The sequence below is a fragment of the Heloderma suspectum genome, chromosome 7 (genome assembly GCF_057233095.1).
Source record: "Heloderma suspectum isolate Gila_16-S chromosome 7, 16-S_ref, whole genome shotgun sequence".
Lineage (NCBI taxonomy): Eukaryota > Metazoa > Chordata > Lepidosauria > Squamata > Helodermatidae > Heloderma > Heloderma suspectum.
In genome coordinates, this window is record NC_139464.1 from 93065977 (window position 1) to 93082569 (window position 16593).

General features: G+C 40.0%; 1 protein-coding gene across 3 annotated transcripts in view; it reads left to right on the forward strand.

The window, feature by feature from the left end:
- Positions 1–16593, forward strand: part of PLXNB2 (plexin B2) — a 445494-nt gene that overhangs the window by 320423 nt on the left and 108478 nt on the right. For all 3 annotated transcript variants that reach the window (XM_084810902.1, XM_084810901.1, XM_084810900.1), the window contains 5 exons: positions 397–1504; positions 3660–3842; positions 5698–5820; positions 8926–9026; positions 16200–16326. In XM_084810902.1, coding sequence (XP_084667028.1) covers positions 410–1504; positions 3660–3842; positions 5698–5820; positions 8926–9026; positions 16200–16326 — 1629 coding nt within the window. In that variant the 5' untranslated portion in view covers positions 397–409. The remainder of the gene's footprint in view (positions 1–396; positions 1505–3659; positions 3843–5697; positions 5821–8925; positions 9027–16199; positions 16327–16593) is intronic.

The window sequence follows — 16593 nt, forward strand, 5'->3', positions numbered from 1 at the left end:
TTGGAGATGCTTAAAAAAGCTCTGTAGTAAGAAAGTAATGTCTTCTTCCTGCCCCTATCCTTATCTGGTTCTGTACTCCTTCTTTCTGGTCCTTGTTGCTTGGTCTGCCTCTCAGTTCCGAGCCAACAATCTCGGCTGGTAAGGAAAGTCTAAACACAGGACCAAATTGGTGAAAAGTAGTCACCTTTTCAGCCACATCATTTGGAAAGCCTGATCATGTATTGGGTCAAGACATCAATAAATTGCCCTTGGCATGGCTTCCAGTTGAAACCTTCAGTACTTTCAGTGTTGAGACAGCCTCTGCTTAAGCTAACTCTCTTTTAAAAAATGACATCTCCAAAAGATATTTATTTCATTTTAGCTATATGTAATATCTTTTCTATTTTTATCTCTCAGGTATTGCACAGAAATGGCTGTATGGATTTGGACACTGAGCATTCTGAGCTACTACTGTGTTACTTGTGCACTGAGGCCTAAGAAATGGGATTCATACCTGAGTAAGACAGAACTGAGCCACATGGTGGTGAACTATGAAACGGAGACAGTCTATTTAGGAGCAGTAAATGCCCTGCATCAACTTCAAAAAAATTTGAAACTCCGTCAGCCGATGGATGAAGTATCAACTGGGCCACATTTGGATAACAAAAAGTGCACTCCTCCCATTGATGAAAGCCAGTGTACTGATGCAAAAATGACTGACAATTTCAACAAGATACTCTTGCTGGACACACAGGAGAAAAAAATCGTAGTTTGTGGGAGCCTGTTCAGGGGAATCTGTTCCATAAGAGAGCTTGAGAACATTTCAAACAGAACTTACTATGAGAATGGCAGTGGAGAGAAATCATTCGTTGCAAGTAACGATGAGAATGTAACCACAGTGGGCCTAATAACCTCTTTGTCCAAAGGTCGAATGATGTTTGTGGGAAAGGGAAATGGGCATAATGACAACGGGATAATAATCAGCACTCGACAGCTTTTTAATAAGGATGGGAGAGAGATTTTTGAACTTTATGCAGATCCTACTGCTATTAAATCAACATATCCTTCTGCAAGCTTCCAACAGTTTCTTTATGTCTTTGAAGACAAACAATTTGTATATTTTATTTTTAATCAGAATGAGAGGATGTTCACTGTAAATCGGACACTAATTGGACGACTCTGCAAGGAAGATGAATTTTATCATTCCTACTTTGAAATGGACTTGGAATGTAAAGATGATAGTGGCCCTTACAACCAAAGTAATGCAGTCTATGTCGCTGTACCTGGGCAGAAACCAAAAGATAATGTGACATCACCAGGACAAGAACAGGACAAAATGGTCATTGGACTTTTCAGGAGGATGGAAAAAGACTCCTTGGAATCTGCCATGTGTGTGTTTTCCTTACAGGAGATCAATACAAAAATTGAAGAAAACAGGGACAAATGCTACAAGAAGGATGAACGAGGTGTATTTTACAAACCATTTAGAACAGAAGGTCCTCCATGTGCTGCTCCATCTCCACAGGTAATATGAAAACTTTTGTTTAAGATGCTACAGAAAGATTGACCAGTAACCTAATGTTTTGTAGACTCATCTTCAGTCTGGCTGAGAGTTGAAATACTTCAGCACAGGTCATGAGTCCTTTTTTGGCTCCAAAGTTGTTTCTGCATAACATTTACAATCCCCACCTCCCTGTCTCTGGCAATATTATATTACAATTATATATATTAAGATTAATCCCTCAACTTGCAAAATGTTTCATTTTTATCTTTCAAAAGTAAAGTATGAACTTGTTCATTGAGGTATTTAAAATGGACACAATCCACCCAAAGAGGACAGATTTAAGCATGTGCTTGAATGTCCCCCATTAAAAACAGTCCAGTTTATATGTGCTTTGCTTTGGCTGGATCATGTCCATTTTTTTTTTCATTTCTATCATTTGTAGCAGAAACCAAGGTTAGGGTTTTGCATTACAGACCCCCTGAACAGGCCTTGATTTCAATAAAATGGATGAGAGTTTGGAAGGACAGACTTGGCTTTCTCTCTTTAAAAAAGTCATTTGCTATCAATCTTGTTTCTAATCCTTTTGAAAAACCTAAAATGGAAAGATAAGTTTGGAAACTGAATTTTTCTAATTCTTAGGGGGAATAATGTGGATAGAGTAATATTAAGTTGTCAGAGAAATTATGACAAACTTACGGTAACTCTTATGGCCAGATACCTTGCATCTGAAATCAAGCCAACTTTATGACTTTTTTAAAAGTATGAATAAAATATTGCCTAATACCCAATTATTTGCATTCCTGAATCCTACAGATAGTTACCAAATACTCTCTGTACTCAACCATGCTCCCAATCGGTAGATACCATGATATTAGAAGTAAATAGGTAGATACCATGATATTAGAAGTCAGTAATTCATGGTTATTCTTTTACACTTAAGACAAATGCCAAATTTCATGTGATTTATAATTGCAGACTGAAGTAAATTCATGTTAGACTTCTTTAAAAAAACTCCTACAGTGTTTAAAACCGCAGTGAGATCTAAAGCTCTTTCAGGAGCTCTATTGCAAACACAAAGCTCCCATGCAAGTCAGTCACTTCAATATTGATAAAAATTCTCCAGTCCAGAATGCTAAGCCCTTGTTTACTATGTGAATTGAATAGACTAGATCAGAGCGTCAGATGTTTAATTGTTTGGTCCTTTCTCTAGTCAATACTCATTTGTTACCTCTTTTGATTTTTTAAAAGTATTTGGATAGCAGTTGTCATGGTGATCAGAGACCCAACATACATAAGGCAAATTATGAAGGAAATAAATTGATTTTATACATTGAATAGGGGGGGGGGAATGAAGTCACTAGTTTTGGGGAGGCTAAAACAAGGTTGGGTTCACTAGCACACAGTGACCACCTGTCTTTAGCAGTCAGTGTGCCGCTGATTTCAACTTCCTCGTGGAGGCTTATCAGACCTCCACAATGCCTCCATTGAAGCATGGGAGATCCTCCTGTTACAGCCAGCACAAGCAAGGGCATTCCCAAAAGGCTCCCTTCCATCCAAGCAACAGACATAGATGCCCTGCGGAGATGTACAGAGGAGTCTCCTGGTAACTTATTGCAGCCACTTGCATAGATAAACAGCTCCTCAATAGATATAGCACTTTGGGCCTGAATTTGGTTGTCTTCAAAATACCCAGCCCACAGAAAATGTGCATATCTGGGGGTGAATTTGCAACCATCCTTCCAGGAAGAAACTTGAATTATCATCATGGTTTCCACACTTCAGAGGCACTCTGGCTGCTGTCACTGATGTAAGCAGGTTTTTACAGACAGAAAAGCTGCTTGCTTTAGCAACAGCGTGTCAGCAGCAGTTTCACTGAGTAAGGACTTCTGGGGAAACATTCAAGTAGCTTCTTAAGAGTGCCACACTATGGCAGTGTGCCCTCTGTTTCTGATTTGGATGCATAGACCAAAGTGATCCAAGATGGCAGTGCCCATAGTGTATGCTTTGTAGGGAACAACATGAACATCCCATAAAAGCGTGTCATTCAAAACACGGTCAAAGTTTTGTGGTGCCAAAGTTGCTCAAAATTGAGAAGTTGTGAATAATTTCAGCTTAATCCTAGCTTCAGAGTTTGAAGTTGAAATGAGCTGTTTCTTTTTCTTGCTTCATTTCTTAGAATTCAAGTAGAACTTTTCCTTGTGGTTCTGAACATTTACCATATCCTTTGGGAAGCAAAGAGGGAATTTCTGCAGAACCACTATTCAAAAAGGAAGGTATAAATTTAACTGCAGTTACCTTTACAATGGAGAATGAGAACACAGTAGTATTTGTTGGAACATCAGATGGCAGAATCCTGAAGGTAATTTCAGATGTTTTAATTTTAAAATAGTGTGTGTTTGCGGGGGTGGGGGGTTCGACTATAAATAGTTATGGTCATCATGAATCAACTATAGACATAAGGTTAACCAAGACGTCACTAGACTTTTAACCAAACAGCATTTCAATCAAGAATATCTGGCAAGATTTCAAATAATTATTTTAAATGTATTGTGACAATGACATATAAGCCAAAATATTAAAAGTAAGCATAAAAATCCTAACCATACCTGAAGATTATAAAGTCACAATTTGTGAACAGTCGTAATCCTTCCTTCAGTCCAAAATCAACAGAAACTCAACCTTCAAAGATGACCTTCTCAAAGACTTGAACGTTATACTTGTCCATGTCATTTAAATTTGAATGAATGTTAGTCCAATAGCTTGGAAGAAACCTATCCTGCTTCCAGTTTATTGCAATTTGTGTTTAGTATAGTTAGGGCAACGAAGGTCTTCATTTATTCAAAGTATAAATAATTCTAAATCTTACACCATGTAAGAATCCTCCCTCATGTTGATACATCTTTCTTCTCCCTTCTTCTACAAAAACCTGATAAATCAACAAAGGTGCAGAGCAGATATAACTTTTTCCATCTCCAAACCATGATTTGGAAATTGAAAACTATATGAGCCAGTGCAGTCATTGTGGCCATATTGCTTTCAGCCATCAACTCTAAGCCACAGGTTCTTGTTCTCCCTCAGATTTTTGGCAAAGTGTTGTTCACTGTTATGTCCAAAATGGGCAAACTGTATTTTGTGAAAACTATATTTGGCCTACAAATGAGAGTTGGAAACCCATTTCAAATTATGTTTCCAATTCTGGTTTGAAAGCAAAGAAAATTGTGCAAACCACAGTTTGCTTATAACAGCAAACTTTGACTTGTCATGGATAACGCAGTCAGGAAGGGAACTGGAGTGTGTAGAAGGAGGAAGGAGCACATGAGCCCAAAGTTCAGACCTAATGGCTAAGCTGACTCAGTATCTTCACCAAGCAAAACTACCTAAAAGAACCTAGAGGGCTGGTTTGCACATAACACTAACCTATATTTTAGCATACATGCTTAAGCTTGAACGAGCCTAATTTAAGTGTTGGGCTCACACGCTCCTTCTCCCTATCCTCCCATGCACCTCAGAGGAGGACTTCAGCAGACTTCAGTTTCATTGTCTCCAAAATTCTACCTGGTTGTTACATATGAACCAGAGATCATAGTTTAAAACAAACTCTGATCAGTTTTTGAACAAGCCAAGTTCAAACCATGGGTTGTGAAGCTGTCTTGTTTAACTAAACAGAGTTCATTTTAAACCACAATTTAATGACAAGCCAGGATTTGGAGAAAGTGAACTAAACTCTGCTGAAGTCCTCTTTCCACGTCCATGGGGGAAGGGGGCGTGAACCAGTCATTTCACTTGAGTTCATTCAAGCTCATGTTGTGCATGTAATGCTAAACCATGCTTTAGTATTATATGTGAGCCATCCCAGACAGTCTCCAGCCTGATACAAAGGTCTTTTGAGGCTTTTGGATATCTGTAATCAAGAAAAAGGATCAGAAATTAGATTGCAGATTAATTTTTGATTTATCTTGTAATTTTGACATCTGGACTATATTTCTATCATAACACATGAAAGAAAATGGCAAGGAATGCTCGCCAAATAGAAACTGACACTTTGGCCTGAATATGGTAAAATTTTGAATGGCCACTGGCATTTGAAAGACAAGTCCTCCTTGTTGTAACTCAAAAATTATTTCTTAATTCTTATCTCAAAAATTTCATAAGTCTAAATGTTTATTCTTCTTTAAATGAAATAGCTAAAATAACACAGTCAATCTGTATTTCAGGTGACTTTGTCTAATCCCTCAAAGGAGTATGGTAGCATTCTTATTGAAAAAAACAAGCCTATCAAGGGGGATCTTGTCCTTGATGTTTACCATGACAACTTGTATGTGATGACTGCAAACAAGGTACAAAATGTTTGGTAATATTAATGAAGTGGTAAATATGTCAAATTTGAAGTTAAGTTTCGGAGGGCGCAATCCTATTGGGATAGGTGGCCGCCTCCGAACTCGGAGGTGACCCCCTATCCAATGCGGGGCAGGAGAAGCATGGAGGGGATTGCCCCTCCATGCTTCAGCCACCCTGCATTCGTGGCTAAACAGCCGATTTTGGCTGTCTAGCCATGGAAGGTGGAGCGGGGGTCAGACCGCAGCCAACATATAGGAAGCATTGGAACGGCACTTCCGCCCTCCCCGGCACGCCCCCAGGAATGTTTTCGACGCTCCGCACTCATCTTCCGACCACGGAGCATGGGGCCATTCTGTGCTGCCTATGAGGCAGTGTGAGAGGGGGTGGAAGTCAGTTCTTAGGGAACCGACTTGGGAGCACAGGCTAGCGGCCATAGGATTGTGCCTTTAGGGCAGGATAATTTAATGAGCAATCAACTTACTGCTCTGATGCTAAGTGAGAATTACAGAAACATACCAATATAGTCCCTTGAGTGGGGAGGTCGATTTTTGCCACATCAAACAACGGACGTTAATCAGTCTACACAGTTGATGCTAGGACAGGATAGATCTTGCTCTGCGGTATAGATTGCCAATAGAAAAGAGATAGAAAAGTAGATTATTCTTGGTGTAGAAAAGATAGTCAAGAATTTGGGGAAAGAGGAACCTTACCAAGACCTCCACAGGGGCGAAAATACGGCCATGATAGAGGTATCTCTATTTTTTTTTTTTAATGTCAATGGAACAAAATAGCAGCTTCCCTGATGTAGATCAGGAAAATGGTTTAACAGTACCATCCCTTTTCTGGTTCCACAAACAGAATTTGCAGATAGCTGCATTTTATTAAAATCAAAAGCCAAAAAAGCTCTAGAAGATATCAGTCATAGATCTTCCAGTGTAATACTTGGTTTGACCTTAGTCCAATATGCAGTTATCCACTGAACTGCATGGTCTGTGACCAATAATTTTGGAGATATTCATTCCAGTTGCTCAGCTGTAGGTGGCAGATGCCATTAGAACAGGGGTGGGGAGTCTTTTTTGACCCGAGGACCAAATTGGCTCCAGGCAAGGACAGCCGGGGCCACATGCCAGCAATGGGTGGGCTATATCCCCAAAGTGGTGTGATTGTTAAGCAGATGTGGTCGCTCTCCAACTTAATATTATTCCCTTTTGATAATAGAACACAGTTGTCTTTATTCCTGCTTGTTTTGTGGCTCAGGTTCCCTCCCTACTTCTCCTTCTCCCCAAATTTGAAGTACCATTAACAATAAACAGGAGCTTGTTTATGAAATAGACATGTTTAGTATAATCTAAACTGGAAAAGGTTTCTTTGAGAGATTGTTTAATCAGTAAATTCAGATACAATTTGTAGCGAGTTATGCATTCTCTAATGACTTGGTTCTGAGAGCCAGGATTATGAAACGCTTTCGTGGTATGACTGAGAGCCATCTTTATGGTCGGAGAAGGATATTACAGGAATTTAACAGTGCCAATACTTACAAAATAGGACATTCCAATTCTAAACACATTCACTTAGAAATAAATCCTATTAAACTTCCAGGTAAGTGTGTTTAGGATTACAGACCATATGTGGTATCTGAATTTCAGCATGATTTTAACATGGGATTTTAATATATTAAATGGTATAAAAGCATTGTAAATAAATTAATGTGTAGCATGTTTTGGATGTACTCTTTTGGATATTTCTTTGGTTCTAGATAAACTGACTAGTATGGGTAGAAATACTATTCCTTGAAGAATATGCAAACATGACATCATAGTAAATATTAAGCCCCTACTAGTAGTACTGAGATGTAAAATGTGCCAATATTCAAAGCTATATCTGTGAAAATGCCCAGCCTGCAGTGTCTGTTATTTTTTTTATTTATAAAATGTGTATCCCATCCTTCATCACAAAACGATCCCAGGGTGAGTCAGAATATGCCATGTATCAGTATAAAACCAATACAGTTGCACAGCAACCAGTCAGTATGAAACATTTCATATACACCACTGTCAACTAACTCATTGTAAAACATAAGCCCAATCATCTAATAAAAAAGAAGTGTTTTCACCTGATGCCACAATACACAGTAACTGTCCAAAATCTTGCATCATAAAGAGAATATTTGAGTCATAGATTAGAGTGCAACAATGCGATAAATGAACCACATGAGATACATGAGGCACATAATTTTATTTCCTGATTATTATATTTTTAGTGAAAAGTATACAGGTACCTGTACGTTTTTCCAACAAGGCAAATTACAGCTTTGGGGTAAGAGACTTTATATCAAACAAACAGTGCAGGAAAGTGTTAATGCATAGCCCCTCCAAGTGTCACTGCTAAAATGAAAATCGGAGACCACTTGCAGCTGTGTTTAATTAAAACTGGGAACACTGGAAGAGGTGATCCCTAATCTTCATTCACATCATGTACTTTGTTCATAAATGTGACTTTTTGTATACCTCAGGTATTTATTATGCAAACAAATCCATACATTACATCTTCATTGGGTGTGTGCTGGACCAACCCAACACATGACCTGCATCCATCTGTACTGGATGGAGAGCATGCGGTGGATCTGCTTGAGGAGAAATATTTTTTCTGTTCCTGTTTTGGCTGAATTATTCATGGAGAGTATAGTACAAATTATTTACTGCGGTATATCAGTTATAGAGATAATGGGCAGTATCCAGGCCTGCCCGTGCACCAGTGGGATGCCCCATTTGCACAATGGGGAGCTAGCGGTTCTAAAGTCAACCTGACACAAGTCGATAGCCTAGTTTCCAGAATGGGGCAGGTGAGTGGAGCATGTAGAAGGAGGTTCCACTGCCTTGTCCAGATTCAGAAACAAAGATTTCTGTTCATTTCTGGGGTTCATTTTAGAACTGCTAGCTCCGTATTATGTGAGTGGTGAGTCCCACTTGCTCAATAGATCAAGCGGGAGTGCAGTGGCAGTATTGGATACTGCCTGTTATCTGTAAGTGACCAAAACAGTTTTCCATTATTTCTGATTAAAAGTCTCTCATATTTTACTTATTTATGTTACTTTTTGTTCCTAGGTATTTCGCTTGCCTGTCCAAGAATGTGCTAGTTACTCAACCTGTAATCTCTGTATTCAGTCCCGGGATCCTTACTGTGGCTGGTGTGTAACAGAGGGAAAGTAAGTATTGCAAGCTACAGCTAAGAGGGGTTTATCATATTATGCAAGTTAATTCTTTTCACAATGTCACGGGTGCTGAATAATTTCTTGGAAGCATTTGTGTCAGAACTGGAAAAATTCTTCATCGCAAATTACTACAATGTAAACATATAATGAGCAGCAGGGTGGAAACTAATTTGCATATTTTGTCCCTATAGCTTGTATATAATTTGCATGATAATGGTGGTTGCCAAGCCACAGCTGGGGAACATCTCGTATTTATCTGCTGATAGTCTTCTTCTAGTATTTTAACTCTAAACATTCCTTAATGCAGCCCCTCCAATTGCAAAAAAAGTCCTTATAAATCATTGGATTATGAATTTTGGTTCCTTTTTTGTACCTTTAGCTGTTTGGTGTTGGAAGAGCACAAAGTTTTTGTTTGGTACTGAAAGCCACACTGGAAATTTAAACTGTTCAGGATGCTGTGGCAAACAGTTCTGTTTGTACCTTCTGTTTCTACCAAATACAACTGCCATGAATGTGGTGGGTGCCGTTTTTTACTAGCTGCATCTTCTGTTCAGTTTAATCGATCAACCTTTCCCCAGGGAGGTTCGTGTGGTGCATGCATTGTGGTCTTTTTCACGCCTGGTAAAGAGCTTTTCATTCTCCCAGGCATTTTAAGTTCTTCAGTTTTTATTGTTTTAAATCTATTACTGTATTTTTATATCTTTACATTGCAGCTGTTTTTTACTCTGTTGAACTGTCATAGCTTTTCTTCAGAAATATAGGAACATAGGAAACTGCTTTTAACCACTGGGTCATCTAGGTCGGTCTTGTCTAGGCTTTGCACTAACTGGCAGAAGGTCTCCAGAGTTTCCCATGCCTATTTGGAGATTCCAGAGATTGAACTTGAGATCTTCTGTACACGAAGCCTGTTCTGTGCTACTGAACAGAAAATTCTAACTGAACATCTTGACACCATAGTAAAATTGCAATTGGGATAGACGTGGAAATTAAGCTGTTCTAAAATTATTTTATATATAGGGCAGTGTCTAGCTGTGTAGTGCAAATTATGTTACACTAGCAGAAACCAGGTTCTGAACTGTGTGCAAGAGGGGAATCCAACTAAAGTTGTATTTGCGCAAGCATGGTTGTGCAACCGGTTGTGTATTATACTTGCACAACCTGTTGCACAACCCATTGTGAAACCGCTTGTGCATTATGCTTGGCAACCTGTTGCACATTACACTTGCACAACCTACCGCACAGTCTGTTGTGAAACCGGTTGCACATTTTGGTTGCGCAACCTGTTGTGCAAGCCATTATGCAAGCCATTGTGCATTATGCTTCCACAATCTATTGCATAACCAGTAGTGCATTATGCTTGTGCAACCTGTTATGCAACCCATTATCAACCTGTTGTGCCTTACAGTTGCACAACCTGTTGCATAACCAGTGGCGTATTATGCTTCTGCAACGTGTTGTGCAACCTACTGTGCATTACACTTGCAGAACCTGTTGTGCAACCCGATGTACAAGCATAATGGAAAAATTCAGCAGATCTCCACTAGCAGTTTGCTGAATGACACCTTTGGTGTCACTGCCCATAGGTATGTTTAGATCTGAAAGCAATGTGTAAAACCAATTTCATTTGAAAATTACAAATATATTTGGATAGTTTTAGGAAAAACTGAAAGAAAGCCTTTCTTTCCCATTTTAATCAATTTTCCTTTGAGAATACATGGATTTCCCATCTGTGCCTTTCTTTTTTTATTATCATTGCTTATTTTGAGCTGGATGATTTTCTGCAGTTCCCAAACGTTTTATTTCCCTGTTTCAGAGGGCTAGATGTAGTCAATTAGATGAACCTGCTAGCTTTTACAAGGCATTTTGTAAATGCCGCCTCCACCTGTGGCTGTCTAGAGTTTAAAAAAAAAAATCTCCAGTCGATTTTATTCTGAAGGTCCGGCCTCATCTGAGGCTATTACGAACACACTGGCATAGCAGTTGCCACTTGGCTGACTATTGGTCTTGGTAACTAAATTATACTTCAGGAGTAAGCTTAAAATCTGCTGAACCAGACCTTTTGAATGTCTTCAGGCTTATTTTTTAATAAGTAAGAGAAGTAAGTATGGGTATAAGTCAGAAAACTCTGCTTCAAACTTCCAGGTTAATTAACCCCATGGCAGAACCATATGGGATTTTGTGATATGAAGTGCATGCTATTGGCACACAAGGTATACTTAATTATAGGAAGGAGATGGATTTCAGGGATCTTACTCCTTCTATAAACATTTAAACAACTTCAGTAAAATGACCTAGAAGCTTAATGGGAAGCCTGTGCATGCAGGCCTGAAATGCAGCAGTATTGTGTGGCCTCAAACCATAGGATTTAATTTGGATCGGAAAGTCGCTCCTTACAAACTTGAAGGCATTGGGCAAGTTCCCACATCATGATAAGCCACCCTGAAAATAAGCTATGGTGGGTTGGTTGTTTGCTCACTAACCCACGTTACTCCCAACAGACAATCAGGTGCTCTGCGGCTTCCATAGCTTGTTTCTCCCTTAGTCTTTCTGCCTGGTCCCAGCACATATCACATGGGCCTTTGCAGCACAACTTCAGCAGCCTACTGCTACTCCACTAATGAATGTTTTTGCACTAATTAGCAGAGTAGAGGGGGCGGATGTAGTTTTTTTCCCACCTTTGGGGAGATTTGCATGAATTTGATGTTTTTGTTTTTTTAAAAAAAAATCAGGGAGATTTGCACAAATATGCTAAAGCACAGTAACTACTCCACTTTACCGCATTAGTTACTGCACCTTAGTGGATTTACACAAATCTCCCCAAAAGTTTGGTTTTTAAAAAGAAAGTTAAATTTGTGCAAATCTCCCTGAAGGTGGAAAAAACAACCCATGATGGAAAGCTGCATTGGGTTCAGACATCATGCTAAGCCACCCTGCAACCACCCATGGTGACAACCCACCGTGGCTTAGTGTGATGTGTGAACCAGGTCATTGGTCATTGGGGGAAATTAGTTGTTCCCTTAAGGCTTCTGATGATTATGCGTGACCTCATTGTTATGAAGTGTTTAAGGTCTTTGTAGGCAAATGGCCTGTTTTGAACATGTATACTAATATCAAACTCAAGGAGTGCTGATCCTTATGTAGCCAAAACGGCACCATCCACACACAATAGGGAGGTGTCAGCAAGGCTGGATAAACCATAAGGTTTGAAGAAGTACCAAAAGAACTTTAGGAAAAAAAACCTTAACGCTCCAAACAGCCCAAGGAGGATTGCTCAGTGTCTCAGTGACAAGCAAGTGTAAAGCGATGTATGTTGGGACAAAAAATCCCAGCTTCAAGTATCTGAGCTAGTGGTGACCAACCAAGAAAGAGATCTGGGGGGTGGGGGTGGACAGCTTGATGAAAATGTCAACCCAGTGTGCAGCTGCTGTAAAAAAAAGCAAACGCCATGTTAGGCATAATTAGGAAAGGAGAATAAAACTGCCAACCTCATACTGCCCTTATACAAAGCTATGGTGTGACCACACTTAGAGTACTGTGTACAGTACTGGTCACCACACCTAAAAAAAAGATATTATAGAGCTGGAAAAAGTGCAGAGGAGGGTAACTAAAATGATCAAGGGGCTGGAGCAACTTGCTGTCACTGTTCTTTCATCCTCTCCCTCCACAATCAACACACTTCAGGAAACATGGCTTCAAGCTGCACCTCTTTATTTGTAAATGACTAGCTTCTTTTCAAATGCAGATTCTAGGAAACTCTCAGACTGCAGTGAAACAGCTAATCCGCACATCTACAAATATCAATAGAAGAGACAAAGTGGAACTTAAAGAAGTTGCCAGCAATCTGGGCATGGACCTCTTGGCCAGACTACCTTCACAGAGATGCCCCTCCCTTAGGGTGGCTCCCTCCTACATTGGCTTTCACGAGTGGCCAACCTGGCGGAGCGTCTGTGCCCTGCCTCTAACTTCCCCCACTTCCTTCTGCAATGGACCCTAGCATCTCTCAAGTCACTCCCTTCGCTCTCCTCCTCCTCCGAAACTTGGGTTCTCATGGTGGAGGAAAGGGGGGTGGGCATTCAGGCTGGGCCACCCGTGTGTCAAGGTCTTGGGAAGAAAGTCTTGCCGTATCTGAGCTCACTAGGGAGGGGGCCTTCCCCTGTTCTGGCTGCTCCCATTCTGAATCTGAACTGCCAGACATCTCCACATGCTCAGATTCATTCCTGACACTCACCTATAAGGGAAATTTACAACAGCTGGGATTGCTTAGCTTGGAAAAAAGGAGAGTAAGAGGAGACTTGATAGAGGTGTACAAAATTATGTATGGTGTGGTGACTGTGGATTGGGAGACATTTTCCTCCCTCTCTTTTAATACTAGAACCTGGGGTCATCCCATGAAGCTGATTGGTGGGAGATTTCGGACAGATAAAAGGAAGTACTTCACACAGCACATAGTTACACTATGGAATTCGCTACCATAAGATGTAGTCATGGCAACCAATTTGGATGGCTTTAAAAGGAGGATAGACAAATTCCTGGAGGATAAAGCTATCAATGGCTACTAGTGCTGATAGCTATATACTACTTCCATATCAGAAACAGTATGCCTATGTACACCAGTTGCTGGGGAACATGGGTGGGAAGGTGCTGATGCACTCATGTCTTGCTTGTGGGTTCCTGGTCAACACCTGGTTGGCCACTGTGTGAACAGAATGCTGGACTAGATGGACCCTTGGTCTGACCCAGCAGGGCTCTTCTTACGTTCTTCTGTTCGTAATTGAATGCTGACTGACCATTGCAGGATGGGAGTGAGGTGTGGTGGAAATTGAATGGAATATCCTGGAGGAGGACATGGCTGGAAATAGGAGCATTCCAGACTGCATTTGTGTTTTATAGTATAATGTTATGTTAGACAGTGTGGTGTAGTAGCTTAAAATATGAGACTAGTCCAGTGGAGGCTCATGGCTCCTATTTCAGTGGGGTAGTGAATCCATTCTGGGTTTCAGCCAAAGCCAGTCAGATCTCTAAAGGTGGGTTCAACACCTTGGATAGCTCCTTTAGGATTCTAACTGAAACCCAGAATGGATTTACCACCCCACTGAAATAGGAGCCACCAGCCTCCACTGGACTAGGACCCGGAAGACCTAGGTTCTGGCAGTGCTTAATACACTGGCAACCTGGAGAGCCCCACAGCCTGACTAGTTCAGGCCCCTGGTTATCTAATTTCAGCCAGATTTATATTTTTATTGCCCCATAACCTCAGTGCTCTGCATGATGAACAATATAATCATTTGAAACAATTTAAAAACATATATCTCATACCTCACAATCAAATACAACACTAATATCCAATAAAACAAAATGATCAGAACCGAAACAGAGAGTAAGTGTAATGCTGGCTGCAGTCATATAATCTAATCACAGAGAGAATTTAAACAAAATTGTATGGCTAAAGCACATCCTGAAAAGCAGAACTAAAATATTCATATCAATATGTAAAATGGTGTTAAAATGTTGTCAATGTGCTACAGACGACTTTATAATGTGCTCTATGTAAAAGCTTCTTATATGATGACAAAATGTTAGCACTACTGAAATACCATTATTTTAATGGGGATTAACGTTCTCTGGCTTATGGCCAAGCAGATGTCCAGGAGCACTTTCAAGGGTTTGCCTTTCAGGCTTTTAGGGCTGCACTAGCACTCCTAGCGAGTCAGTCAACAAGTTTTGAAACTTAAGGTGGTTTAAAAGGCTAAGTGATCATTTAGTGGAATGGATGTGACTAATGGCAGTCAAACCAATGCACTCTGGGTGCATGGATGGGTCCTATAAAATGTGGTTTTGGAAATCATTGTCAGTGTGGAGATAGATAGACAGACAGATGATAGATTTACAAATGTAGTGCTTACCTGTATGAAATCATAAGCAATATTTGTACCTCTGAAAAGGGACATAGCTCAGTGGTGGCGCATGTGTCTTGCATGCAGAAAGTCACAGTTTCCATCCCCAGCATCTCCAAGTAGAGCTGGGATAGACTCTTGTATCAAACCCTGGAGAACCACTGCCAGTCATGGTAGGCCAGCCTTAGCCAACCTGGTGCCCTCCAGATGTTTTGGGCTTCAACTCCCATCATCCCCAGCCAGCATGGCCAATGGTCAGGAATGCTGATAGTTGTAGTCCAAAACATTAGTTTAAGGAATGCTGTTGTAGGCAGTACTGAGTGAGTTGTTCCTACGTTCACCAATTTTAACTTAAAACAAAAGTTATATATTGGATGAAGTCCAGGAAAGCTTTTGTCAGGATAAAGCTATTAAGGTGCCACAAGACAGTCTGTTTTTCAGAAGTCAAACCGTCTTGTAAAAATAGCTTGGCTTCTACTGCAGTTTGCTGCATAATCTGTTCTTCAATGCATAACATAGCTAAATATTTTACTGACGTCATGAAATGTAAATAAATAAAAATATGATGAAATATTAGGCTTTGCATAATATTTCATCATATTTTTATTTCTCCACATTTCATGAAGGCATGTCCATAAAACACTTAGCCACCCAGAGGCCATAATATTTTCACCTGTGCTCTGCTTGTTGCCACCACTGCTACTCTATTCAGTGTAATGATCGCAAAAACCTGAAAATGGATCATATTTCAAGAGTTTTCCTTAAGTTCACTTTCCTTTTAGCATTGAGAAATAGCCAATCCCAAAGCCCGGGATGTTTGTTTTTCCTCTGGCTCAGTTATTAGCCCACTGAACTAAGCCTTGGGCTGAAAGTTAAGACCTGATGACAAATTTCAAGAGTGTTAAGATATAAGCAAAACAGTCCCAATGTATACAAACCATAGGCACCGTATCATTTCTTAACTGCTACACTACTTTCCTGTTACATGTTTCTTGAACATTAGCACAGGCTTTTCACTGCTGTACAATGAATTGCATTTAAGATAAATATTTGTATGTTTACTGTTGTCATTTGAAAATGCACACAGGTAATTATTCTGTCATAAAGAACAATAAGTAAACTGAAGGAAAGAAATGAAATATTAAGCACATATTCTCTGCATTTTCCTCTGCCAGTTCACATATACTTGAATGCCATTGCATTTTGATTAATGAATGCTGATTTGAAAATTTGAATTACTTTGGATAATTTTATGTTTTGTCATTTATTTCAGATGCACAAGGAAAAAAGAATGTACAAGATCAGTGAAGGCAAATAACTGGCTCTCTAGCCTAGATGGTATTTGCTTGAATATTACAAGTGCCCACCCTCAAAATATGAGCCGAAGAGTCCCAGGCAAGGTAAATGCATCAAAATATTTGTGTACATTGTAAAGATGTAAAGAATGTATGAAAACATTATTTGGGGGGAAGGGATATGCTTGCATATAGTTGTGTGCATAATTGTTTTACAATACACTGAAGCAGGAGAGGTCAAGTTCCAGGAGCCAGGGCCTGTATTGTCCCCCTCCGGACCCCACCACAGGCACACTTCTGCCCCATCACCACTGTGCACCACCAAAATTCCTTATAGCACTTGTTTAATCTGTTGTTTTCTCATATGAGAGT